This window comes from Lemur catta, chromosome 20 (assembly GCF_020740605.2).
Source record: "Lemur catta isolate mLemCat1 chromosome 20, mLemCat1.pri, whole genome shotgun sequence".
Classification (NCBI taxonomy): Eukaryota; Metazoa; Chordata; class Mammalia; order Primates; family Lemuridae; genus Lemur; species Lemur catta.
In genome coordinates, this window is record NC_059147.1 from 10,739,120 (window position 1) to 10,766,702 (window position 27,583).

Here is a 27,583-nt window from a genome sequence, read left to right on the forward strand (position 1 = left end):
GAAGACCTAATGAGAATGGAGATGAGAGACAAAATCCTAGAAAGGATAATAAACTGGATGTCAAGAGACCTGGATTCTAAACGGGCAAACTCCTTCTTTCCTCCCTTCCTTCCCGAGGGTCTGCTATAACAAGCAAGCACTAGAGATAGGAAGACTCTATGACCCAATTCCTATACCCCAAGAGATTACATTCCAGTAAAACAGAGTAGGTGAAAATGTATTATTTTGTTTGCCCAGCATGCCTACCCCTCCTTCTTCAGAAACAGGACCCTAATTTTCCTTTGGGGTAACCTCCCATCTCTGGCTCACACGGTCCATGCAGTTTGAATAGGAATTCTCCCACTCCATCCCTGCTCTAAGAATGGATGCATGAACTAGACCAGGCAAACAGGAGCATCCAACTCTCCTGAGCACAATGACTGGTTCAGGGACAGGCACATGACTCTTACCAAGCCGCGACCACTCACTGGCAGAATCTGATGGAACCAGGGGAAAAGAACTCCCTACCTTCTTCTAAGATCTCAGATGCTAAAGACCGCGTAAGTCTTGGGTTGTCAGAGTCCTCCCATGCTATCAGGTGAGAGCATACTCATCATGAAGTCACACAGAGGAAAACCAAGCCAAGAAACAGGAAAGACAGCCATCAGATGACATCTTTTGAGAACTTGGATTCAGCTATGTACCTCAACTTCTAAGGTGGGTTAATAAATGCCCACCTCTTTTTTTTGCCACAGAAATTTTCATTTGGGTTTTTGTCACTTGTAATGGAAAGAGTGCTGACTAATTCAGAGAGAGAAACACAGAATCCAATAATCACAATACAATGGGATAGATAGTACAGAGTTATCTACAAGGAACAAGTACCACAGAGAGTGCAGCCAACTTGACTTATAGTAGGGTAAGTTGGAGAAATGTCCTCAAAGGAGGTGGTTATTTAACTGAACTCTTAAAGAATCAGCCATTTGGCAACAGGATAAGGAGCAAAAGGATACTCTATGCAGAAGAAACAATATGAACAGAGGCAAGGGAATGGAAGAGTATGGAATGTTTGGGGTCTACTGTGCTAAAGCACTAATTTCACAGCAGAAAGCAGATTGTGAAGAAATTTATATGCTCTGTAGGCAATGGGAAGTCATTGGGCAATCAAATCAGACCTTTTTCACCTCTCATTTAACCTCTCTAGACCATAGTTTCTTCATAGGTAAAATAAAGTAGATCAGAATACATCATTAAAATTGATAAAAATGTTAAAATACCTTACCTGCTGATAGAACTCATCGTCTTTGGGGGTCAGGTAAGGAAGCCAAGTATCTTCAAGCTCTTCAAGAAGCCTCAGTTTCTGTGTGAAAATAATAATTATACATGATTGAATATAAAATAATGCAAAATATAAGATAATCTCTTATTGTTCTAATAAGAGAATACCAAAAAAAATTTAGCCAACTTGAATGTATAAACTTTTAGAGACAGAAATTAATCAAATGCCAATTATAAAATATATTAATTGAATTACACACATTTTAAATTATACATTGTATGAAGCATTAATTTAGAAATAATGATTTTATTCACTCTCACATTTCACTGAGACAATTCGATTCATTCTTCACATGACATCAGGGTCTTTTTGACCAGTAGAGTCATGTTTTGAATCATCTAATACAGTTTTCCAGGGAAAACATTGCTATCTGTATAATCTGCTTGAGACACAGTAGTTCGTAAATCCTTCTATGGTAGTATCACTGGAAATTCCAAACCAAGCCACAAGTATCCATTTGCATAAAGTCAGGATATTTGGAATATTTATTCATCCTGTAAACATTTATTTGAGATTATATCTGCTTAAAGCATTGCTTTTTAAAAGTGATCTTTCATTTCTATAGTAATTACTAGATCTGTATTAAGCATCTTTGCTTCTTTTCCAATTTTACGAAGAAGCCTTTTTAGCATTCACAGCTAGTACCGTCTGAGGCTGTTTGAGGAGACTATGTCTTCCCCAAACAGTATTGTGCTATTCAAACAAAGTAATTGAGAGAGGATTCCATATTATAAAGTATATTATAAGGAATCAAATACATAGAAGGTCCCTCTCTCTTTCTGAGGGACATTTTCAAAGAACACCTGATCTTGTACTCATGAACATATGGAGTTTGTATGTGTACATGGCATACAAATGGCAAAAATGTGTGTACACATTCACAGACACACATACACACAGACTTGTACATACTACAGAAATTATTTGCAAGGAAAAAAAACAAAAATGGCAGAAACAATTGATTTTCAAATAAAACTGCAATAAAATGCATCATCAGAGCTATTGTCAGCCAACAAGGCACCCAGAAAAGGGTGCACCTTGCTCTGGGCCAATGCAGTCCCACTGGATGGACTATCGCTTGGTAAACATAAACTGCATTTCAGCCTCCACTTGCTCTAACTGTCTTTATACAGTGCGCAACATGTTCAACCAGACAACCTGCTCAATTCAGGTGGCCCTGGGTATTTTCCTCTCCAAACCCAGGAAAGCAGCCTTCTCTCACAAGCTTATCACAATCAGAAGAGCCTAGAGAAAACATCCTTTTTGGGTAGAACTCAAATTCTTCCTGGACCTTTTGTATCATTATCTAAAGTGAATAAAGAAAAGGAGAATAGAAATATACCAACCAGTCGACTTACGAGACATAAAACGGTAAATCCTACTCTTAGGCCTAATTCTAGTCTGTTTATTTAATCAAAGCCTCTGTTTTGACTGTAGGTATTTTCTCATCTATAATGAAAAGACTGACTTCCAATTAAACTCTGAAGAGTTTTCCTTTACTAAGGTCTTACAATACTAACATAATGCTAACCATTGTGGATAACTGACAGACCAGTTTGGATAATTCACTGACTGGTTAATTGGTTTATCTGTTTCCAGTATTAGCCATTATTTGGGGCATAAAAAGAACCAATGATATTTCCATGCAAATACTCGCATATATGTGCACTCTAATGCTAATTTAATCAAAATCTACATCTCAATTTTTACTTCAAACTCGGGAAAGGCTGCATTTTCCTATGAATCTTTTACCAATTCTTAGTCCTTTTTATAGACACAAGTGCCAGAATATTTATAAATGCAAAAACAAATTTAAGACTTGAATTCAAATGCACATGATATGGCAAACCTTGAAATGGCTCCACCTCACAAATACCACTTTGAGATATCTTCATGAAATTCCATCAATAAAGTCTATCAGTGTATAAAGAGGAGCACAAAGATACAAATTCCCAAAAGAGATGGCATACTCCTCCAACTAAATCAGATTAAACAGTAATAGACCTGTCCCATAGGTCAATGAGTATCAATGGAGGCCTAAAATTCTGCTTATAATTAATACTTTGGCTAAATTCTTGTAAAAACAATGACTTCTCAGTTCAGTTGAGACCCGGAGTATCAGACAAGTATAAAACATTGTAACTTCAAAGGCTGGATCAAAAGGATAAAAGTCTACAAGAATGCTCTTACTACACAGCAAGCAAGGATATAAGTGATTTTCTTCCACTAAGAATTTTAATAGTGTGCGCATCGTTATATCTCTATGACAGCAGAAAATGGGGGCCAGAAAATGACCCAACTTAAGACCATACAGATAAAAATCTGCTCTGTACATCAACATTCACTACTTGCAATTTTACCAATTAACTGACAAGACCAATTATCAATAACAATATTTACAAACATAAATAGAAGTTCTGGTCACATTTACACTGGTAAGATAAATCAGAAGTCAATATTAAATTAAATTGGTAGTTCCTGAACATCAAAATTAAAGATTATTGATTGCTTTATAAAAGTTAAAGATTAAGACTGCTTTATAAAAAGCAAAGTCACTGTGGGCAAGACTGAAAGAAATAGGCCCTCTCATACTTTGCTGTCAGGAGTGCAAAACAGTATAATACTTATGGAGGGGGAAATTGCCAATTCCTTTCAAAATTCAAATGCATTTACCACGTGATTCAGTAATCCTACTTCTCAAGATTTATCCTTCAGATATACTTGTACCATGTTCAGAGGAATATATACACAAGGTTACTTATTACATCATTATCTGCAGAACAAAAGCTTGGAAACATACTAAAACCCAATGAACTGTACACTTTAAAAGGTGAATTTTATGTTATGTGAAATATTATCTCACTAAAACAAAAAGATTAGAAACAATGCAAATGTCCATCCACAGGGAACAATGAAATAAACTACAGTACATCCACATAATGAAATACAATGCAACAATAAACAAGAACAAGGAAGCTCCCTGTTAATGAAATAAAAAGCTCTCTAGGAGATATTGGGAAGTACTAAGCAAATACAGAACATCTGCGTGTATTTGCATACAGAAGCATAAAGGATACATGACAAACTGTTAAAGTGGTTATCTGTCAGGAGAAGAGGTGGAAAACGACTAGAAAGAAACAGAGGCAGAGCAGGACTACTCAATATTGTCTTGATTTTTGAACTACACAAACATTTTACTGATTCAACATGTGATCTATTACCAGTTAAAACATATTACCTATTATACTAATTCTTAATGTGGAATTCAGTGTAGAGATAAAGACATGATTTGGGGCTTTGTTTTAGAAAGTACATACTTTTTTCCATGTACAGTGAAGTATTTATTTGGGAAACTGTCGCAGAGCACACTAAAGAGTGAGGAGGGAAAAAACCAGTTCTGACAATTTCTCTGTGTCAAATGCCAACCAGTTGGGAAACACACACATTAAAATGCACTTTGGAGTGCGGGTAGAAGGAGCTCACGTTTGACTGTCAGATCTGCCTAACTGCTGCTCCTCAGCCTGATGTACAGATATATCCACACAGCTGGGCCCTGCCGCACACTGCTCAGCTCACACACTTCTTTGCTGTCACACTTGTGTCAAATACATCAAGCTGTTCACAAATGCCACATGGAAAGCCACAGAGAGCAAGAAGCCTCAGTTCTCCCACCTGGCAGGAGGAGTATATGAAGACCCTTGCGTGCGGGCTCCTGCCCATTTCCATAGCTCTAGCAAGTAAAGGGGGCACAAAACCTACATAAAACACACTGCAACTCAAAACCATAAAGGTTGGAAGTTAGATGTCAGAAACCACTCCAGCCCTAAGCCTCTGCTTCACTGTAAAAAGTTAAGCTGTATCCGAGCTTGCATATCTTGTCGAATAGAGACATGGTTTGAGAGTCTTATAGTAATTACATAAAAAGATTAACTGGATTATGTATGGGTATATCTCACCTAAAAATGAAGTGTATTTTTCGTCCCATTCCTGACTCTTTAGCCTCGTCAAGATTGTGCTGCTAAGGACACTTATTCTAATAACATTTATCATTTTCCGCATAGTACTTTTTAAACTATGCATCATATTGTGTCCGGTTCAATAAAAATTTAATTTTGTTACCCGAGTCTTCTCAACATACAATCACAAATAATGGCTAATGAATGTTCATTGTGAAAATAATCATAGGATCTTGTGAGAGTTTCAAATAGTAAGTGGGAAAATTGTTCTTCAACAGGGTGTTGAGTGGGTAAGGAAGACCTCCCTAAGGAAGGCACATCTAAACTAACACTAGAAAGATCAATAAAAACTGGCTAAACCAAAAGAAGTATAAATAAATATTCCATTTAGACATATTCCACACTTGCTTTAAATTAAAAAAAAAAAAAAAAAGGCATTTCAACCATTCCCACAAACTCAGCATTCCCTGTCCTACTCACAATGAAAATGTGGCATGGTAAAAATAAACAGGATTCTAAGGCAAGAGTAGAATTTTGAGTGCAGACTCTATCACTTCCTAGATGTGGACCACACCTAAAGTAACCTCTCTCAACCTCAGTTTCCTCATCTGTAAAAACACTAGCCCCAAATTATGTGCCTAGAATGGTGGAGCTAGCACTGGAACTCAGAGTTCAGCTCCTTAGCTCAAGCTTTGCTATACAGACCCCTCCCTGCCATTCGAATGTCATCTGCCTGATATCTGCATAGTTTATAGTTTGAAAAATGCAGTAATACATAGGATTAATTTGATTTCATCTTCACAACAATCCTATGAAACAGTGTTTTTAAACATTTACTCCTGACCCACTATGTGCCAGGGATGTGCTTGGGACAAAATGGTGATCAAGATACAGACCTCACCCTCAAAGAAAAAAAAAGAAAGAAGAGGATAAATTCTTCTTAGCAGATATATTAATAGATAGTCCTATATCTATTAATGAAATTGAATTTGTGTCTTCAAAACTTCCCACAAAAAAAAAAACCCAAGCCCAAAGCCTTCACCAGTAAATTCTACCAAACATGAAACATTTGAGAAAGAAATAATAATTCTACACAAATTAATCCAGAAAGTTAACAGAATCCAATCCCAAACCAAGCAAAAATATTATAAGAAAATTACAAGCCAATACCCCTCAGGCATATGAATGTAGAAAGTATTAACAAAATTTTAACAAATTGAATACAACCATGTATAAAGAGGATAATACAGCATAACCAAGTATTCTCCCAGGAATGCCAGGTTGTTCTAACATTCAAAAACTACATAATTCCTCATATCATCAGGCTAAGAATGAAAAACTATATGGTCACCCCAATAGACACAGTAGGAACACCAGACAATACCTAACATTGAGCCTGAAAAATACACTCAGCAAACTAGGGAATTTCTTCATCCCAATAAAGGAATCTACAAAAACCCTATAGCTAATATGTTTTCTTAGTGGTGAAAGAGTAAATGATTTCACCGTCAGATCAGGCAAAAGACAAGGATGTCTGCCATCATCCCCTGTATACAAGATTGTACTGAAAGTTCTAGCTGGTGTATAAGGCAAGAAAAAGAAATGAAAGGTACCCAGATGGGGAATTAAGTTTTAAAAGGTAAAACTATCATCATTTGCATATGACATAAGCATCTATAGAGAAAATCCTACAGAATTTACAAAAAAAGCTATTAGAACTAATAAATAAGTTTAGCAAGTCTGAAATATTAATATACAAAAATCAGTTTTATTATTATATACTAGCAACCAACAATCTAAAATTGAAATTTTTTAAAATACCATTCACAACAACATCAAAAATTATAAGGTATTTACGGATAAAGTGAACAAAATGTTTTCCAGACTTAAACAAAGAAAACTATAAAAATATTGCTGAAATAAAGAGATCGGAAGACTCAATAAAATGACAAATTGTCCCCAAATGTACACAATCCCAAAATCCCTGCAGGGTTTTTTGAAAAAATTGACAAACTACTTTTAAAATTCATATAGAAATGCAAAGACTTAGAATGATCAAACAACTTTGAAAAAGAAAAACAAATTCTTTGCTACCTAACTTTAAGACTTATAAAACTACAGAAATCTAGACAGTTGGCACTGGCACAAAAGTAGAAACAGATAAATGGAACAAATAGAGAGTTTACAATAGATCCATGCCTTGATGGTCAATTGATTTTTGACAAAGATTCAAAGTTAATTCAAGGGAGAAAGAATAATCTTGAAGAATTAGGTATCTATATATTTTTTAATTGTCAATGCACACCTTGCACCATATACAAAAAAAATCTCAAAATGAATATGTATTAATATATATATTGATATGGAATCTAACTATAAATATAAAAACAAACTATAAAACTAGCAGAAGAAAACATAGGAAATTCTTTGAATATTTAGGTTAAGCAAGGCAAAGATTTCTTGGATATGAAACCAAAAGCACAATCCATAAAAGGAAAAAAAATGATAAAACAACATCAATTTTAAGAACTTCTGCTCTTAAAACCCTCAAAACTACCTTGTATACACTGCTTTAATGAAAATAATATGGTCCAACTACTCTGGAAGACAATCTAATAGTTTCCTAAAAGGTTAAGATATATACCTACAACATGACAACACATGTCCATACAAAAACTTGTACACGAATGTTCACAGGAGCTATATTTGTAATTACCAAAAACTGGAAACAAACTAAATGTCCATCAACAAGTGAACAGATAAAGAAATTGCAATGTATTGAAAAAAAGAAAAAGAAATTATGGTGTATCCACATAATAATTCACTAATCAGCAATAAAAAAGAATGAGCTATTGATACATACAACTGAATCTCAAAATCACAATGCTAAGTGAAGGAAGCCGTCATGCTCTCCCCCAACAAAAGAGTACACAGAGCAGAGGATTTTTAGGGTAGTGAAACTACTCTGTATAATAGTATAATGGTTAAGTACATGTCATTATCCATTTGTCCAAACCCACAGAACATACAACACCAAGAGTAAACTCCAAATGTAAACTATGGACTTTGGGCAATGATGATGTGGCAATGTAAGTTCATTAAATGTAACAAATGTGCCACTCTGGTGGGGGATGTTGACAATAGAGGGGGATATGCAAGTATAGGGGCAGGGAGTATTATAGGAAATTTCTGTACCTTCCTCACAATTTTGCCAAGAACCTAAACTTGCTCCAAAAAACAAAGTCCATTAAAAAAAAAAAAAGAAAAAGAATACATACTGTATGATTCTATTTATGCCAAATTCTAGAAAATGCAAAGTAATCAACAGTGATAGAAAGCAGATTAGTGGTTGCCCAGGGCCCAGATGATAGGGAGAGAGGGAGAAAAGGATTTCTAAGGGATACAAAGAAATTACGCAGTATAATGAATATGCACACTATTTTGACTTTGGTGCTGGTTTAACAAGTATATACATGTGTCAAAACTTATCAAGTTGTACACTTTAAATATGTATTTATTATATGTCAATTATAACTCAATAAAACTGTTTAAAAAAGGGAACAGGAGTAGATAAGGATACCTAAATTGGTTTAACTTGCCTGTAAAACTAAGCCTGTTGTCATCTGGCAAAAGGACTTTTGATTGTATCATTCATTTTTTTCATTGCTTTATTCATATTTTGTACTTCTTGATGCAATTTAAGTAATTTATACTTTTCTAGACATGTATCCATTTCATCCAAGTTAGTTCTCAAATGTATATTTTCTTATTTTTCTTAGAAATCCATAATATATATCCTCTTTTGTGTCCCTAATATTGGTTCACACATAGTGTACTTCCTCCTATCTCCCATTCCCATTAGTTATTGTTCATTAGAGTTTTAGTTTTATATTCATTTTAAAAACATAGCATTAAAAACCAATAATTAAGTGAATTTTCCAATACATTTTATCAATCTCTATGTTCCTCTTTGTTTTTGTTTTTCTTTTTTCTTAGAAATCTTCTTTTCTTCATGCTAAAGTATAGCATTTAACAGATTTCCTAGTCAGCTTCCATGGATGCTAACTAACTCCCTTAGTCTTTTTTTAATATCTGAAAATATCTGTATTTTCCCCTCATTCTTGAAGCAAAGACTACCTGGGCCTAAATATTGAAATTAACTATAATCTTCCCTTAGCACTTTGAATATACTATTCCCCTGTCTTCTAGCACCTTTTTTTGTTAATAAGAATCTTTCTTTTGCAGATAATCTGCATTTTCTTTGTTTTGTAACTCTTAAGGTATATACGTATATATTTATATATGTATTTATTTATTTACGAGATAGGGTCTTTCTCTGTCTAGGCTAGAGTAGAGCAGCACTATTATAGCTCACTGCAGCCCTGAACTCCTGGGTTCAAGAGATCCTCCTGCCTCAGTCTCCCAAGTAGCTGGGACTACAGGTGCACACCACCATGCCAGGTTAGGTTTTTTATTTTTTGCAGAGACAAAGACTCGCTATGTTGCCCAGGCTAGTCTCAAACTCCTGGCCTCAAGAGATCCTCCTGCTGGTCTCCAAAAGTGCTGAGATTACAGGCTTGAGCCACTGTGCACGGCCAGGATTTTTTCTCTATATATCCCTTATATTGTACAGTTTCAATATGATAGTACTACTCAAAGTATCCAAGGACTCATGTTGTTCTTTAAATAAGGAAAATTCTCAACTCTTGGCTCTTCAAATTTTGTTTCTCTACCCTGATCTTCATTCTCTTTTTTTCTGGAATTGATATTAGACGTATGTTGGAACCTCTCCATCTATCCTCCAAATCTCCTAATTGCCTTTTTTATTTCATCTTTTGTCTCCTTATGCTACATTCTAGGTGAATTCCTCAGTACTCTCTTCTAATTCATCAATTCTCCTTTTAATTATGTCAGCTATAAAGTTCATCCCATCTATCAAGTCTATTATTTCTATGACTATATTTTTCATTTCCAAAATTTATAACTGGTTCTTTTTCATGTAGCTGCTGTTCCTATTCCATTTCTGCATATTTTAGGGATATTTTAAAATTTCCTTTTCAGCAAAGTTAATGCTTTTATTTATCTTTTGAGTATCCTGAACATGCTTCTTTTAGTCTTTGACTGCCTTATCCATAAAGTTAATCTCATCTGTAATGAATTTTTGTTCTCATTGCTGATTGTGTTAGCTAACCTTCTTAGCGTTCATTTTCTTCAAGTATTTTGGTATTGTACTTTGAAGACTAATTCTGAGTGGAAGGCTTTTTTTCTTTGCTTTCTTCCCTCCTCTCTTTCTCCATCTGTACTCACCTTTCCCTCCACAGTGGTACAGCTGCTGCTTCCACCAGGACCCCTTGGTCCAGCACTGAGCCCCACATACTGTACCATGTTCTCTCCCCGGCATTCTCTCCCTACAGTCAGCCAGCCCGATGCAGTTTCTATTCTTGAAGTTCCATCTGTCCTCTCCTGCCCCTCGAGACTCCCAACTCCATATAAACTGTAGCCTCCACATGGGGGCTTTTTTCAGTCTCCTTTCATGAGAAGGACAATCTCACCCCTGTCCCTGGCTTCAAGCAGTGAGCCTGGTTACAGTCCCATCTCAAGTGCAATGGTAAACTTCCAGTCCCTAGTCCCCTATGGGAGCTAAACTCAGCTTTCTGTTTCCACACCCGGAGACTCTGCTGCACCACGGCTTCAATTCACTCAGCTTATTGGCCATTTATGTTTAGTTCCCTTTGCAGTCCACAACACCATCTTACCTGTAAGTCTAGTCATGCCTTTCCTTTCTTTTATTCTTTTAATGTATTATATCTGCCATTGCTATGTATTTAGAGCAGAAGGTATGAACAAACTGTGAGTTTACTGCACCACCTTTAGGATAAAAATTCCTAGCAGGAGATTCACCAGGTCAAAAGGTATGCTCTTTTTAAAACTTCTGATTCGTATTGTGAAACTTTCTTCCAGAAAAATGGTATCAGTATCAGTGTACATGTCTATCAACAGATATTAATCATTTCTTAATATACTCAAACACTATTTACTATTTATTATAGTTATTATCAAACTTTTCAATCTTTGGCAAGTTGATAAATGAAAACACAAGTTCTCTCACTCTAATTTACATTTCTTTGATTGTTAGGTTGAGTAACTTTTCATATATTTATTGACTTTGCAGTAGCTCTTTTGTGAAATGCCTGTTCATGCCTTTTGTCCATTTTTTTCTGGGGTATTTATCTTTTCCTTTTCTAAATCTAAGAATTTATATTTTATTTGAATGTAAAGACAATGAATCTAGGTTTTACCTAATGTGATTAGTTAGAATTTTCTTTCTTTCTCTTTTTATTACGAGCACCTTTCTAACAAACTACTTAGTCCCTAGCACAGCTGACTTCTCTTACATCAAGCTGTAACACATTTTCTAGCATTTTTAAATGTTCTACAAAAGGCAGCACCTTCACTATAACTCATACTTTTCCAAATATTCTACAAAGTTAACTACAGCATTCCTTAATCTCATAAACTTTCTCTTATAAGGGAAATTTTTAAAAATAAATAAAAACCACAGGTCCAAAATAATATACTTCAGCTCTTCATATCATTTGAGTTCCAAAATCTATTTGTCTCACTAGCTTGGTTTAAGTTCACACCTATAATCATCAATTTTAAGAATGTAGTCCAAGTTTAAAAAGGGAAAGGAAGGCCTCCTGAGGAGAAAAATTTCTATGATGAAAAGCAACTAAACAAGATCAAAAAAGAAATAAAGGCTGGGAAGTGATGTGGGAAGGAATGGAACTTTGGGGGAAGGGCAGTTTATCATATTCGGAAGAATATATTAATGTCAAAGCAATAAGTCAAAATAAAAGAAAATAAAATCAACTAGTGGATTCTTTCCTAAGTACCAAAGACTCTAGACGGGACAATTCTAACTTCTTTTGACCCCATTCACTGCAACTGCCTTGCAAACTGTAATTTCCCTGAGCCAGTTCCAAGTAATTCTGCTGAAGACAGAGGTAACTACTTACCCAAGACTCTTCCTCACAAATACTGCCCATAATTTTGTAAGTGAATACAAGACCAAAGGCAATACCATGCCAAACCATAAAAGAGAGATAACAGAATGTATTAAAACTTCTTCACTGCCATTCTACCTACATTCTAGCTCCAAGGACCTAATAAAGCACCCCTTGACATTTCCAAGAGATGAAACTCCTCTTCCTGGCCACACCTGTTTGTATTTTAAAAAAAAAAAAAAAAAGCTAAATTCTCTCAAACATATTTCAGGGTACTTTCCATGTTGAAATTTCATACTTTGGCAGTCTACCCAAAGGTCAGAGGACAGAGCTCCATGAGATTTCACTATGTGTCTTGCCCCACTTAGCATTATGATCAAACTTAGCACTTTCCTGCTACCAGTCCAACCATAAGTAATAACACTCAAGACCAGCAGGATTTCTGATTTCTTTGTAATTTTACAAAGCTTTAACCATTAAACCATTATCAAACAACCTGTGATGGGAGAGCAGATTACACATGATGTTGCAGTAAATTCATCTGTAAGTGACCTCAGTGACTGTCCATTTAATAATCCTTTGCTCTCTATTGTCCCTCTCTGGCTTTCTGCTGTTTCCAAAGCAAATGCTGCATAATCAGACATTTGATATTTCCCCTTGTGTAGCCACTACTGAATTATACAAGACAAGATATGTTACTTTAACAACAACAAAATCCCTTAGCTGCTGACACAGCTATAACTATTAGTTTTGCCTAGTAGTGATGAAAAGTTTAAAAAAAATAAAAGAATAACTTATTTAATAACTATTTTAGAGGTTTATAATACAAAATAGATATTTCTTTTTGTTTTCATTTATCCATTCCCAGGAATCCAGGAAGTCAATACTCACTCTTTATTATCAAGATTTCTTGATTGAAGCATTGCATAAAACTCTACAACTTCATCAGCATGTATTTAATCTTATTTTAACATGTACATTTTATGTTCTCAAGTTTCCTCTTCTATTTATATTATTAATGAAAAATTACCACTGCTGGCTTGCCTGGTAAAAAAGCGAGTAATAATCCTAATAAAGCTATTCTTCTGCAAATACACTAAGGCTTGCAACCTAACCTAACCATCACATGTGTAATTTCACTACGCTGTAAAATACAAAACTCCAGTCTGACACGTAATAACCAAAGGACCAGGCTTTCCACTGAGTTATTTGCATTTTAACTGCAGATGTATAGATTATCTCTTTAAATGGCCACCAACCACAAGAAAAAAAGGTGGGAGAAAATAATGGTTAAGAACGCAGCCTCCAGAACCAGACCTTATGTGTTCAAATCCTGCCTCTGCTACTTAATAGCTGTATGACCTGACCAAGTTTCCTAACCTCCGTGTATCTCAGTTTCCCCATCTGCATCCTCTCTTTTCCTACAAAACTTCCTGAAGAACAATTTCAGATGAATGCCCAGAATTCCCACTGTCTCTTTTTGCCCTGACCCCCAATATAATCTGGCTTCTATCACTGCCATTCTACTAAAACACTTCTTCCCAAGGTTGATAACCATATCTACTTGCTAAAACCCAAAATTATCCTCTTGGTCATTAGGGAAGGACTGGGCACAGTTACCTACATCTATTCCTCAAAATCCTCATTTCTTTTGATTTCTATAACATCCCTTACCTTTTATTTTTCTAGACTAGGCTCCCTTTTACTCAGTCTCTGTTTCAAGTCTTTCTTTCTCTGCCCTTAATAGCAGATACTCCCTTATCCTTCCCCTCTTCTTATTCTACAAAACATTCTTCCTTTAGGCAATCTCATTTTCTTAAAATGAGTTCATTACAGATAACTCTCAAATCCTCATTTCTAGCCCAAACCTATATTTAAAACTGTCTCCAGGATATTACAACATGAAAGTCCTCACCAGCACCTAAGATTCAATAAGACCAAAATCAAAGTCAACATTTTCCTTTCCTGACTTTCTTAAATCTGTTTCTCCTGTTTTTAATCTTAAATTAATGTCATCCCCAGCCAGGCTAAAAATGTTAGAGTTCCATTCCCTTGCTCCTTCTTTCTCATTTCATTCATATTTATTGACTGTAGAAGGAAATTTTATCTAAGCTAACTCTTTTAATCCTCACAAAAACCTTATGAGAATGAGGCAGATATCATTATTCCCATTTACAGAAGTGAAAACCAAGTTCTAGACATATACTATCTGGTTCAAGATCACAAAGCTAGTAAATGTCAGAGCTGAGATTTGAATTCACATGTCTTGTTTCAAAGCCCACACTGCACATTATAGTATTAGGTCATTAAATATGAAATATCTAATTTTGAATCAAAAGTGTAGCTTACTATATCTCAAACAAGAAGCAGTACAATTAACCAAAGTAAGTGCCTAAACTATTGACACAGTTTTGCCATCTTAATGTAGCTTGTTTATGCCAGCATCAAAAAGCCTGAAGAGCTAGTGGCGATGAAACCGCAAAAGGCATTTTCCACAGTTTATTCAGAATTGAATAATTTTCCTTACAAGAAGTGTTCCAAAGCCTGAAAGAAGTGTTAGTCAGTTTGTGCAAGGTCTGGTGAATATGGTGGATAACAGACAGTTTCTAAGTCCAGCTGCTGTAATTTGAGCAGCATTGTTTGTGCAACATGTGGTCAAACGTTGTCTTGCAAGAGGATTGGGCTGTCTCTATTGACTAATCTTGGCTGCTTAATCACTAGCATCCTCATCATTTCATCCAATTGGTTGCAGTAGACATCTGCTGAAATCGATCAACCAGGTTTCATGAAGCTGTAGCAGATAATACCAGCACTGGACCACCAAACAGACACCATTAGCTTTTTTGGCAAACATTCGGTTTTGTACTGTGTTTCGGCATTTCATCTTTATCCAACCACTGTGCCGAATGTTTGTGATAGTCAACAAGAATCCATTTTTCATCACACATAACAATATGGTATAGAAATGGTTCATCTTTATGTCGTGACAGCAAAGAAAGGTAAACTTCGAGACAATTTCTCTTCTGATGCTCGTTTAATTCATGCAGAACCCATCTATCCAGCTTCTTTACCTTGCTGATTTGTTTCCAATGGTCCAATATTGTTGGAAAAGTTATGTCAAACCTTGCTGCTAATTCATGCATAGGTTGAGATGAATTTGCTTCCACTACAGCTTTCAGCTCATCATTATCTACCTTGGCATCAAATTGCCCATGTGGCTCATTTTCAAGATTAAAATAACCAGAACAGAACTTCTCAAACCATCAACATACTATGCGTTCATTAGCCACATCCTTCCCCAACATGTCATTGATATTTCAAGCTGTCTGTGCTGCATTGGTTCCATGATGGAACTCATATTTGGAAATAACAAGAATTTATGACTTATCCATGGTTTCACAAAAATTGCTCTAAAAAAAAAATGTGAAAGATAATCACAAGCCAAAACATATATTTGAAAGACTGGGATGTACCTTCACAATAAAAATAAAACAAGAAGTGTCAAAGTGAAATGTCAGAGATATCAACTGTCAAACACTTAAGGGAATTGGACATTTCATATTTAATGTTTAAACCTAAAGGTGCACACTCCAGCAATGGCCTCTACTAAGAGCCAGGTCCCAAGGAGACAACAGTGATCAAGACAGACATGGCCTCTGCCTTCATGGAACTCAACACATCATAAAAATGTCTGACAATTAAACCAGCAAATTATAATCAAACACAGAAAGTTCTATGACACAGGATGCTAGGAGTGGTACTGTAGCACCTAACTGAAAAGGCGGGACAGGCAACTCTTAGGAAAGCTTTCTAGTGGAAATGACGTGAGCTGAGAACTGAAAAATTAGTAGGTGTTAGTAAAGCAAAAGGAAAGGTGGTCAAAAGTGTTCCAGAGATACCATTTCACCCATTGAGATGGCTAATACAAATAAGTAAATAAAACAGAAAATAATAAATGGTTGTGAAAATGGACCTCTGTATACTGTTGGTGGAAATGTAAAATCACACAGCCACTATGAAAAACAGTCTGGCCATTTCTCAAAAAAATTTAAAAACAGAATAACCATATGATCCAACAATTATACTTCTGGGTTTCTACCCAGAAAAATTAAAAGCAAGGACTCAAATAAGTATTTGTACATCCATGTTCATAGCTGCATTATTCACAATAATCAAAATGTGGACACAACCCAAGTGTTTATATCAATGGATGAATGGATAAATAAAATGTGGTATATATACATACAATGGAATATTATTCAGCCCTTAAAAAGAATAAAATTTTGATACATGTTACAACATAGATGAACTTTGAAGACATATTAAGTGAAATAACCAAGTCACAAAAGGACAAATACTACATGATTCCACTTACACGAGGTTACCTAGAATGGTCCAATTTATAGAGACGGAAAATAGAATGGTAGTTGCCAGGGGCTGGGGGAAGGTGGAAATGGGGAGCTATTGTTTAATGGGTAGAGAGTTTTGGTATGGGACGTTGTTAAAGTTCTTAAGATGGATGGTGGTGATGGTTCCACAACAATGTGAATGTACTTAAATGCTTCTGAAAAAATGGTTATGATGGTAAATTTTATATTACATGTACTTTAGTGTATTTACCACGATTTTTTAAAAAGTTTTCCTGTCACTATGAACAGTATGTGTGAAGGTCAGAAAGAAAAAAAAAAAGAACATGGAGAATTTGAAGAAATCAAAAAGTTCAGGAAGGCTGGGGGAAAAAGACCAAACACTCATATGCAGCTGACATTATTTCTAAACTAGATATGATCTTAGATGTCTGAGGCTACACACTGTTTTCCAAATGGAACAACCATGTATGATTTATTAGCATCATGGAATTAGAAAGGGAAAAAAATGTTAACAGAAATGAGAATCTTCTCTAGCTTCAAAGGTAGGAAAGTTTCATCAAACTCCAAGAGAACTGTAAAGTTTTTCTAGGCTAAGGGTACAGAGGAATCTTACATTATTAAGTCTAAACCACAAAGAGTCTAGCAGTTCCATGACAGCTCTCTGAAAAGACAAGTAGTACTTGTTGCTTTTGGAGAACAACCTGGCTTATGAAGGGGAAAAAAAATGCTTTTGCCTGTTTCTCTGAATATTTCGCAGATCTGAGTTCATGTTGCAGTTCATTAGGGCTCTGCCTATTAGTTATATTATACTCAAGGTTATGCCAATGATTCCATTTTCAGAGTATCTCTCTCATCCATAAAATTCAAGCCAGGCTGAAATCTGGCATACAAAATCCTCACTTGAGAGAATGTGTTGGTATGTATATAGATGAGCATACATAGATAGGTAATAATGAATAATTTTAAGGTACACAGTTATAACAGATTTTAAGAAACCTTTCATCACTTTGCAATATATTTCAGCTCGACAAACGTACTACAGTCTTAAACTAAAATATTTCATTTCCAAAATGAAATCTGGCATGTGATTAATTTATTCAAACACCTGGTTCTTATTACTTATGCAATACGCTTGAATGGGAAAATACAATGCATTTACACACTTACTGAAAGAGGACAGAATATGTACAAATAAGAGACACATACCCAAGGTCTCTTTACTCCTCCAAGGTAACTGCCCCCATGAGACTAAAGAAGTGCAATACAGGTAGAAGGAAAATCAATGAAGAGGAAATGCCAGTACTATTTTCCAAGAAGACAGAGGTTGAGCATGAATAAGGTCAATTTTATATCAAAAGTAGAATAGCACATAGCCAAAATGGTGAAAAAGAAAAAAAAAATAGGAGGTTAAGAGTAGAGAAAGAGCAAAGATGAAAGAGAAAGAATTTACAAACTTTAGTTAAAGCTTGAATCTGAAGAAGACCCATCAGATTATAATTTCCTAAACTCAGGAATCTGTACTTTTTTACTCTTAATTCAGGGCACATATTTTACAAATATTGACAGAACATCACTTGATAGGGAAGAAATGTGGCCCATTTTGCTGCTGCTTGTTGATCTTCACACCAATCCTGCTACTCTAAATAAAAGCATGGCATTGCTGAATACACACGATTTATGGTTAAGTGAAGAAAGGAGACTGAGTGGGACAGGAAAACAAGCAGCCTGCCCTAGAAACCCAATCACACAGAATCAGAATAACACATCTCTAGATTTGCTCTTCCATAAGCCCGTAGCAATGAATAATTCAGTGTCCTTGACTGGTCTGAACCTCCATCACTCACCACGGAGTCTAGACTCATTTGCCTTCTCTGTCATATTATATTTATTGGCTTGATTTAACTATAATTTCATGTGACCCACCTAGTCTGCTAGGGACACACTATACTAGCAGTCTAAGATGAATGATGTTTATATTATTAGTTAAATATACCAGACTTACAGATGAGATACAATAGGGAGGAATAAAACTTGGAAGCTTAGAAAAAAATTTCACCTGCCAACACTGCATTAATCTGATCCATTCTTACCAATGTCAGTTCTTTTTCTGTTCAACATTAGGTCTCAAATTCAATCTGCTGAAAGTACATGAGTCAGCTTAAAATGAACAATCAGGTCTCTCCTACTGACAACAATTCCTCTGAAACCCAACACAAAAGAAACTTTAAAAAAAATTATTTTTTAAATTCTAAATTGGCCAATTTAACTTGGGCCAATACGTACATCTATACCTAGTGTTTAATGTCAGCAAATCCTTAGTTTCCTTATCTGTAAAATGAGTGGCAGCAGGTGACCTCTATCTAGGGTAACCTTAAGGGTGATTTCATGACTAACTAAAATCAAAGTAAGTTAGCAAATATTGGTTGCATTTTCCATTAAGAGGAACCTGTTGTCTTGCTTTTCCTCTTCCAACAGTAGAGCCGTTTTCACCTGACTTTTTCTCTGGCCCATAAGGTAATGTCATGGATAGCAAGCTCCCCCCTCCCCCCACCCCCAGACATGCAGGTTGTAAAGCAAATGCTGCTGCCCTAGAAATTGAAGGTGGATGCCTTTTACACGGATGATGTTTCTAAACAACCAGTGCTTAAGTCACACTTAGCCTCTCTGCCAACTTAAGTCCCAGCAGTAGGTCAGGAATAACTAGCTTAAAGTTAATGGTTTCAGAGTACCAGCTATTAGCAATCCACTTCGCTTTTATGTTCTCCCCTCCATTTGTGACTGTTACCTATTAAAACTTTGGAGTAACAGAGACTAGCCAAGTGCATCCAGTGATCCAAGTGCATCCACAGCAGTCAAAAGGAACCTAGAATAATGCAGACATTCTAAATGCATAACTGATGTTTGTGTTTATAAGAAAGCACATTATTTCATAAGGTAGATGAGATCATCTCTTCTGAATCCTATTTCATTCAAGAGCCAGAGTTGAATTTTCTTATTTTATTTTCATCATGCTCTGATCTGCCAAAAGATACATAATGTGTACTGCCATTATGCCTTGAATCCACAGTGTCAAAAATGCCTAGAACCAAAGAACCATAGCACAGTGCCACTCTGAGCAGTACACATAGCTCACTTTCTCCTCTCTTAGCATTTCTCATAGCGCAAAAAGAGTAGTTTTCTCACTTATGGCCAATAATCTCATAATCCAACAAACACTTCTGAAGAAGGTTCATCATGAAAAAAGAATGTGTGTTTGTGTTTGTGGGTGTGTATCAACTTTCTCATGCAACCCTCTTGAGACTGCTAAACCATTTTCTCTATTCCAAAATATATTCCAAATACATCCACATCTTCCCATCTCCACTGCTACCCTCTTGGGGCAAGCCACCATAACCTCTCGCCAGCAACACTTCAAGAGCCTCCTCCTGACCCTCCTCTTGTCCGCTGCCTGTGGTCTATTCTCCACAGCAGTCAAAGTAACCTCTTTAGAAAAGTAGATCAAATCATGTCATTCCCTTGCTCCAAAACTTTGCCTTCTTAATCAGCTCCGACTGCACATAGAACAAAACCAACACTCTTTATCATGACTATCTTTCCTAATCTTAACAAGTCTCCCCCTCATTCACCATTCTTAAATCATGTAGGCCTTCCTTCTGTTCCTCAGGTAATATTCTCCGAACCCAGAGACGTTGCGCAACTTTCTCTTTCTCATCAATTCACTCTCAAACTGGCCCAATCCCGGAAATCCTATCAAAATGGCACCCACAATCCTGGTCACTATATTATATCCTGTTTATTTATTTGTACTTACTTATTATCTGTCTCCCAGTAGCATGTAGGCTCCATAAAAGCAGAGAATGTAGGCCGGGCGTGGTGGCTCACGCCTGTAATCCTAGCACTCTGGGAGGCCTAGGCGGGTGGATCGCTCGAGGTCAGGAGTTCGAGACCAGCCTCAGCAAGAGCGAGACCCCCCCCCATCTCTACTAAAAATAGAAAGAAATTATCTGGCCAACTAAAATATATATAGAAAAAATTAGCCGGGCATGGTGGCGCATGCCTGTAGTCCCAGCTACTCGGGAGGCTGAGGCAGTAGGATTGCTTGAGCCCAGGAGTTTGAGGTTGCTGTGAGCTAGGCTGACGCCACAGCACTCACTCTAGCCAGGACAACAAAGCGACACTGTCTCAAAAAAAAAAAAAAAAAGCAAGCAGAGAATGTGTTGGTATGTATTTAGATGAGCATACATAGATAGGTGATAATGAATAATTTTAAGGTACACAGTTATAACAGATTTTAAGAAAGCTTTCATCACTTTACAATATATTTCAGCTCTTCCTTTCTTCTTTCATTCAGTAATTACTTTGTGAATACTTTGTGCAAGGCATTGTTCTAGCTAACTAGGAATAAGTAGTGAACCAAGGAGGCAAAAATCCCTCTTTACGTGCACTGATGCTCTGCCCTGTCCATCATTGATGTTTTACTGTGCTTTGGTATGCCTTTTAAAAATATTTTTAATAAACCAATCAAGTTACTCATGAACAAAATCTATTGAGACTGGTCATACACATATAAGTATTATATAAGCTATGATAATGTCAAAAAGCTTAGCTCTAACCCCAGTGTTTAGAGCTAAGTGCTATCCAAAGGCTTAATATTTACCGCTTCTACAAGGAAAAAACTTTTCCTTCCCAATCCTAACCTCTTTTACATTTTTCACAAACCCCAACCCCTCCGCACTTCTCCCCACTCTGCACTCCCATATATCCTATAGCACCCTGACAGAGGGAAAGGAACTAAGTTAACTGACACACTGAAACAGTTTTGATATATGTGAACACATCTGCAATAACTGAATTCTAACTCCAAACAGTCTAATTTTTTTTTCTTTAGTCTGGTTTTGTTTTTTAACATAAGGAACATCATTTTTCTATTTAATGACTGGTAATGAAACTTACTTGGCAATTACCTGTTAGATTTGTCACACCCAATTTAGCACTTCAGCAACTATAATAAGTAAAGCTCACATGTGAAGTCACTTAAGCCTAGTCTCCTTTTTGCTGGTGGGATGCCCTGAGTCCCACCCAGAGGAGCCTATCACTGCCAACACCTTGGCAGCTCACCTATTTTCAGGTCTGCTGAGATGTGCCTGCCTATCTTGCCACCAAGTCAGGGAAGAGGAATCCTGGAAAATCACAAATCCAACTTTCTTGCTCCACCAAAAAGCATTCACATTTAAAAGTCATCATGTAACCAATCCATACTCAACTCATATGCTGAATACACTTAAAAAGCTAACACACACCAAAAAAGATACAAGGAGAGCCAAATGGGAGTGTTGGCAGTTTAGGTATTATTTATTTGATGTTTAACATTCAGTTGTCTACATGATTTCAAAGAGTTTTCAAAGTGTAAGTATACAGCCAGCAAGCATACTATTAATATTAGACTTTACAGAGCCCCCTGGAACAGAACCACGTACTGAAAAGTACATAAAATCTTTAAGGAAGAACAAGATGCTGTTAATACTGAATATCAGGTCCAGGTTCTAACACCAAGTACTCACACTCAATACTCACCTATAAAGCAGTGGTATCTAGCTAGATTTGGCTGCCCACTACAAATGCCTATGGAGTTACTGTTTTTCAATACAGTTTCCAAGGTCCCACCTCAGCTTGGATTTAGAATCTCCAGGAGTAGGGTCTGGATGCCTGTGTGTTGTTTCTAAAGCCCCCAAGGTGAAGTGATGATTAACCAGGATTAGAAACCACTGATCAATAGAACCTAAAACCTGAACTCAAATGTCATCAGAAATCAGGCAGTTAAATGAGCAAAGCAGGTGGGTAAAAGGCATAGGAAGTAATGGAGTATGCAATCAAAATAAATTTTAAAAAAAATACATGCCCAATTTTATCTGCCGCTCCTGATTTTGTTACTTTTGTATATTGACAGTAACTCCTTGAAGCTGGGGACCATATCTCATTCATTTCCACGCCTGGTACAGTGTCTGATATACAGTAGGTTCAATCAATATTTGGGGGGATTTTTGTTTGTTTTTTTGAGACAGGGTCCCACTCTGTTCTGCTGCCCCGGTTAAAGTAGTGGCGTCTTCACAGGTCACTGCAACCTCAAACTCTTGGGCTCATGCAATTCTCCTGCCTCAGCCTCCTGAGTAGCTGGGACTACTACCATGCCCCGCTAATTTTCTTATTTTTTTTGTAGAGACAGGGTCTCACTATGTTGCTCAGACTGGTCTCGAACTCCTGGCCTCAAGCAATCCTCCCACCTCAGCCTCCCAAAGTGCTAGGATTACAGGCATGAGCCACCATACCTGGCCTGTTTGTTAAATTACTGATAAAGATGGGATGATACAACTATTATGTATCCATAATGATTAAAAATAAAAAATTTTAAAAAGAAAAGATGAGGTAAAATTTAAACTCTCCTGACACTATTAGAACTATCAGGGAAACTCCTTATTCATTCATTCAACCAAAATTTATTACACATCTAGTATGCACAAGGCTCCAAGGATACTAATTGAATGAGACAAACAAGATTCCTGTCCTTGTGGGGCTTATATTTTGGGAGACTGGAGTAAGAGATAGGCATAAACATTCACAAATAAATAAGCCAATTTCAGACAGTGATGACTGTCACTCATCATTGAAAGGGCTGCATTTTGGCTTGAAGGTTTTTAAGCCACACAGAAGTCCATGGAAGTTACTGGTTTTAAAGGAGCTGAAGAATACTTACCTGATCGTGAAGTGGGGGAGAGGGTTTGAGAGTTACACACCCTGAGCTCTACCACTATACCAGTTGAATGGCCTCGGACACATCATTTAATCAATCTGGAGGAATTAGATGAAATGATTTCTAAGACTTTCTAGCCCTAAGATTTTATATTCTATTAGGAAAGATGCATTAGCAAAATTTCACATACTGTGATGGTCATACCCACTCTAGAGTGCCCAAATACTTTCTGAGGTGCCATTCCTCAATAATTGATTCTTGTCATTTACACGTTATTATAAACTGAAAATATTTTCCAAACATTTCATGAGTCTACCTCTACAGTTTACCTAAGGCAAAACCACAGGCTCGGATATTTCTTACCACAGTGCAATGGCTAATGGCATGCCCAGACTAGGTTATGAAGCTGGCACTGTCACCGGTCCTAGGGCAAAGGAAACCAAATATAGAACTCAAAGTGATTATGGAAATCCAAAAATTCGTTAAATTCCCTCATTCAATAAACATTATTACTACTAAGAGACTACAGGAAGCCAAACACTATTCTAGGTCTTACGAAAGGAAAAAAGAAAACCCACAAACTTTTCCCATACCCATAAGGACTTTGGTCTAGTGCAGATTCTTAAGCTGGATTTCAGAGGCTTCATGAACCCGATGAAATTATATGCAAAGTTCTGGGAATACAGGCACTTTTCAGGGGAGAGGGTCCATAGCTTTCATCAGATTCTCAAAAAGGTCAAACCGTGAATACTACACAAGACACTTCAGACAAGCTCTCTCTTTTAATTGTCATATGAATCCCTATTACACAAACGAGGAAACTGAGGTTTAGAGAAATGATGTGCCAAGACACAGCCAAGAAGTGGCACAGCAGAAATGTGAACCCTGATCTGCCAGTCTCCAAAGCCTGTATTTTTACCTCTGTGCTATGCTCACTTACTAAATAAACAAACTAACAAAGACTGTGCTGTCAGTGACAAAGGCAGACTCAAACCTACTATTTTCCAGAGGCTGCAGGAGACAACATTTTAATTTTTCAATTTCTATCTTCACCCCCAGAATATGATAGAAGGAGTACAAGAACCCAAACTAGGGTTGATAACTTTAGGGATCCTTTCCATTCAGAAGTCAAAGCACATGAATCTCCTTAGGCAGCCCAACCCCAAGATCAGTATCCTATACATCTCCAAGGCAGGAGTCAGGATAACTTTTACTCCACCCCTTGAATTTGGTGGGTGTGCTTATCTCACTTTCTTAACTTGCCTCTGGGCCAAACTCTTGGCTTTGACCTTCTATATTCACACAAATTGCTGTTTCCATTTCATGAGTCAGGTTGAAGTTTATGTAAAAAGGCAACCTGAAAATTATGTGCTAAACATGACAGAATCTGAACTAAAGAAATATCCATTTATGTGTTGTGGCATAATGGAAAGAATATGGTCTTTGGAATCAGGATTCAATCTAATTCCCAGGACCACTACCATTTAGTAGCTGTGTAACCCTTGGGTAAGTTACTTTACCTGTCTGAACCCTGATTACTCAATTTGTAAAATAAGGATAATGATATTTCAGATTTTAACAATCAGCAAAGATTTAGTGAGTGCTTACTATGTGCCAAACTTACTACGTTCTAGGCCCTAGGGGTACCGTTGTAAATGTGACAGACAAGGTTCCTTCCCTCATAAAGCTTATATTCTAGGAGGAAGAGAGAGAGAAATAGCCAAATAAATAAATAATAAACTATGAAATGATTTTAATAATACCAATTACATTAAAATAATAATAGCTAATGGTTCTTGATTATGTACAATGTGTCAGAAACTATTATAAGAGATTATAAGTATTACCTTATTTAATTCTCACAATGGAGGAATATAATATTATTATTTCCATTTTATAGTTATGAAAGCTGAAGCCCTGAAAAGTTTAGCAATTCATCCAAAGCCACACAGCCAGTAAGTGGCAAAGCCTTGATTGCAACCCAGATAATCTAGCAGATAATCTACATGTAACCTCACTCTATACTGCATCAAGTGATTTAACGAAAATAAAATCTAGTGATGCAACTGATGGAGGGAGACTGCTGCAGCTTGCTCAGGGAAGCCACGCTGAGCAGGTATCGAAGCCAGGCCCAAAGTAAAGATGTGGGCAAAGGGTGTTCCAAGCAGGAAGAGCAGCTGGTACAAAGGCTTGAGGAAGAACCAGCCTGGTGGCTTCCAAGGACACAAAGAATGCCAGAGAGCCTAGAGCACAGTAGACAAAACAAGGAGAGGATGGTAGATGAGTCCTCAGGGACAGGCAGAAGATAGGCAGATGGTACTGGGGTTGGTGGCCAGAGTAGGAGAAGGGTCTCATTCTGTGTGTAACAGAGTCATTGAAGGACCTTAAGCAGGGAGGTGATATAATTTGATTTACATTTTTGAAATGAGTCCAACTGATACGTGGAGAATAGATTATGAGAGGAAGAGGCCTGTGATAAGATGAAGCAGGAAGACCAAATTGGAGGTGCAGAAGTCCAGGCAAGAGATAATCATGGCTTGGCCTATCTTAGTAGTAACAAGTAGAGAGAAATGCACAGGTTCAGGATGTAGCAGGAAAGTCACCGAAAGGATTAGATGAGGATTTATAAAGCACCAAGTAGAGCATGTGACACACAGCAGGCATTTACAAATGCTAGTTACCTTCCATGTCCAAGGTTAATTAATAAGAGGCTTGAGATAAAACTATAAATCATAACCAAAATGACTCTTTGGCACTCTTGTCCTAATTTCTCCAAAGAAGCCCGTAGCCATAGCTTAGAGAGTAAACTGGGAGTGCACCAAATTCAAAACACAATGGAGAATTGATCTATTAAAGGAGCTGGGTTGTTAAATTAAAACCGTTTCTGTGTGCCAAGCTGAAACACAAAGGCATCAGTCTTCTTTAACAATACAGACCAGTTAAGAGGAGATTCCAGTTACACAATCTCCTCCTCTTCACCGTAAGGCACTTTAGATGGAATTTTTTTTTTAATAGAAAAGACAAACTCTTGAGTAAATGTAATAATTGTTTCAATGATGTGCCCCAACCACCCAAGAAGTTAAAAAAAGAAACTGGAAAATTGGGATTCTTCTATTACAAGATCAGTTAATTGCTGCCTCAAGTCCAGGCTACATTCACAGCAGCGAAGGGATGATGCTATTTGGGAGATCTGACAGCAATTCAAGAAGCAGAAAGATCGCCTTCCAAATATAAATAAAGAAAGAAGCAAGCAAACAAACAAATAAAACAGTCAAAGGCTTGTAAACGAGGCCAAGGGACTAAAAGAATTTTCACTTGTTGCCGAAAACAGGTTCTTTTTAGAAACGGCTTTCCTTACAAACGTCTCTAACAGGAGGTCCTGGGGAGAGCTCAGTCATCTCACAAACACCTGGGCTCTGCAGCACTTGTCATTCATTATTTTTCTAACAACAACAACCAAAAAACCACAATCACGTTGACTTAAGTTAAACATTAATTATCACCAAACGCAGGTTTTAAAATCTCCCTGTCCTTCTTTAATTCAAAAAATCAGGCCCAAGGAATTCCGACCCTGGGGTAAAAGCAATCCCAGACTGGGAGAGAAATTTTCTCTTTTAGATTGCCTCACACAGCCTAAGTTCCAAGGTAAAGAGGAAATTAGCCTTGAAGATATAACCAATAAAATTCTGACTTCATGCTTTCAATTTTTAACTATTCAAATCTTCCTAATTGGTCTAATGCAATCATTTGCCAAGGGTTCCACAAGATCAATACTATTTTCATAATATTATTATTTGCTTTTTTCACTGTGTTGACACTTCCACTGATGTTTCAAAAGGATGGTGGCTAAAATTGCAGGTGCTGTGGCATAAATCAAGTCAGTGGCACTAAACTGTACTAGTGATCGCTGTATTCTTTTTTTTTAATTGACAAATCGTAAATTACATATATTTATGGGATACACTATGATGTTTGATACATGTATACATTGTAAATGATTAAATCAAGCTAATTACCATATCCATCACACCACATGTACTTAGCATTCTTTTGTAGTAAGAACATTTAAAATGTACCCTTTTAGCAACTTTGAAATATACATTATTATTAATTATAAGCACCATGCTGTGCAATAGATCTCAAAAACTTAGTATACTGAATACATGGTATTCTTTACCATGCAT

At 36.7% G+C, this 27,583-nt stretch overlaps 1 protein-coding gene across 7 annotated transcripts in view; it reads right to left on the reverse strand.

Annotated features, from left to right (window-relative positions):
* The window catches only part of FTO (FTO alpha-ketoglutarate dependent dioxygenase), a 353,884-nt gene that overhangs the window by 268,464 nt on the left and 57,837 nt on the right, over positions 1-27,583 (reverse strand). For all 7 annotated transcript variants that reach the window (XR_006730336.1, XR_006730335.1, XM_045533190.1 and 4 more), the window contains exon 2: positions 1,262-1,339. Coding sequence is in view for 5 of the 7 variants with exons in the window: in XM_045533190.1 (XP_045389146.1) it covers positions 1,262-1,339 (78 nt within the window). In the remaining 2 variants the exon portion in view is untranslated. The remainder of the gene's footprint in view (positions 1-1,261; positions 1,340-27,583) is intronic.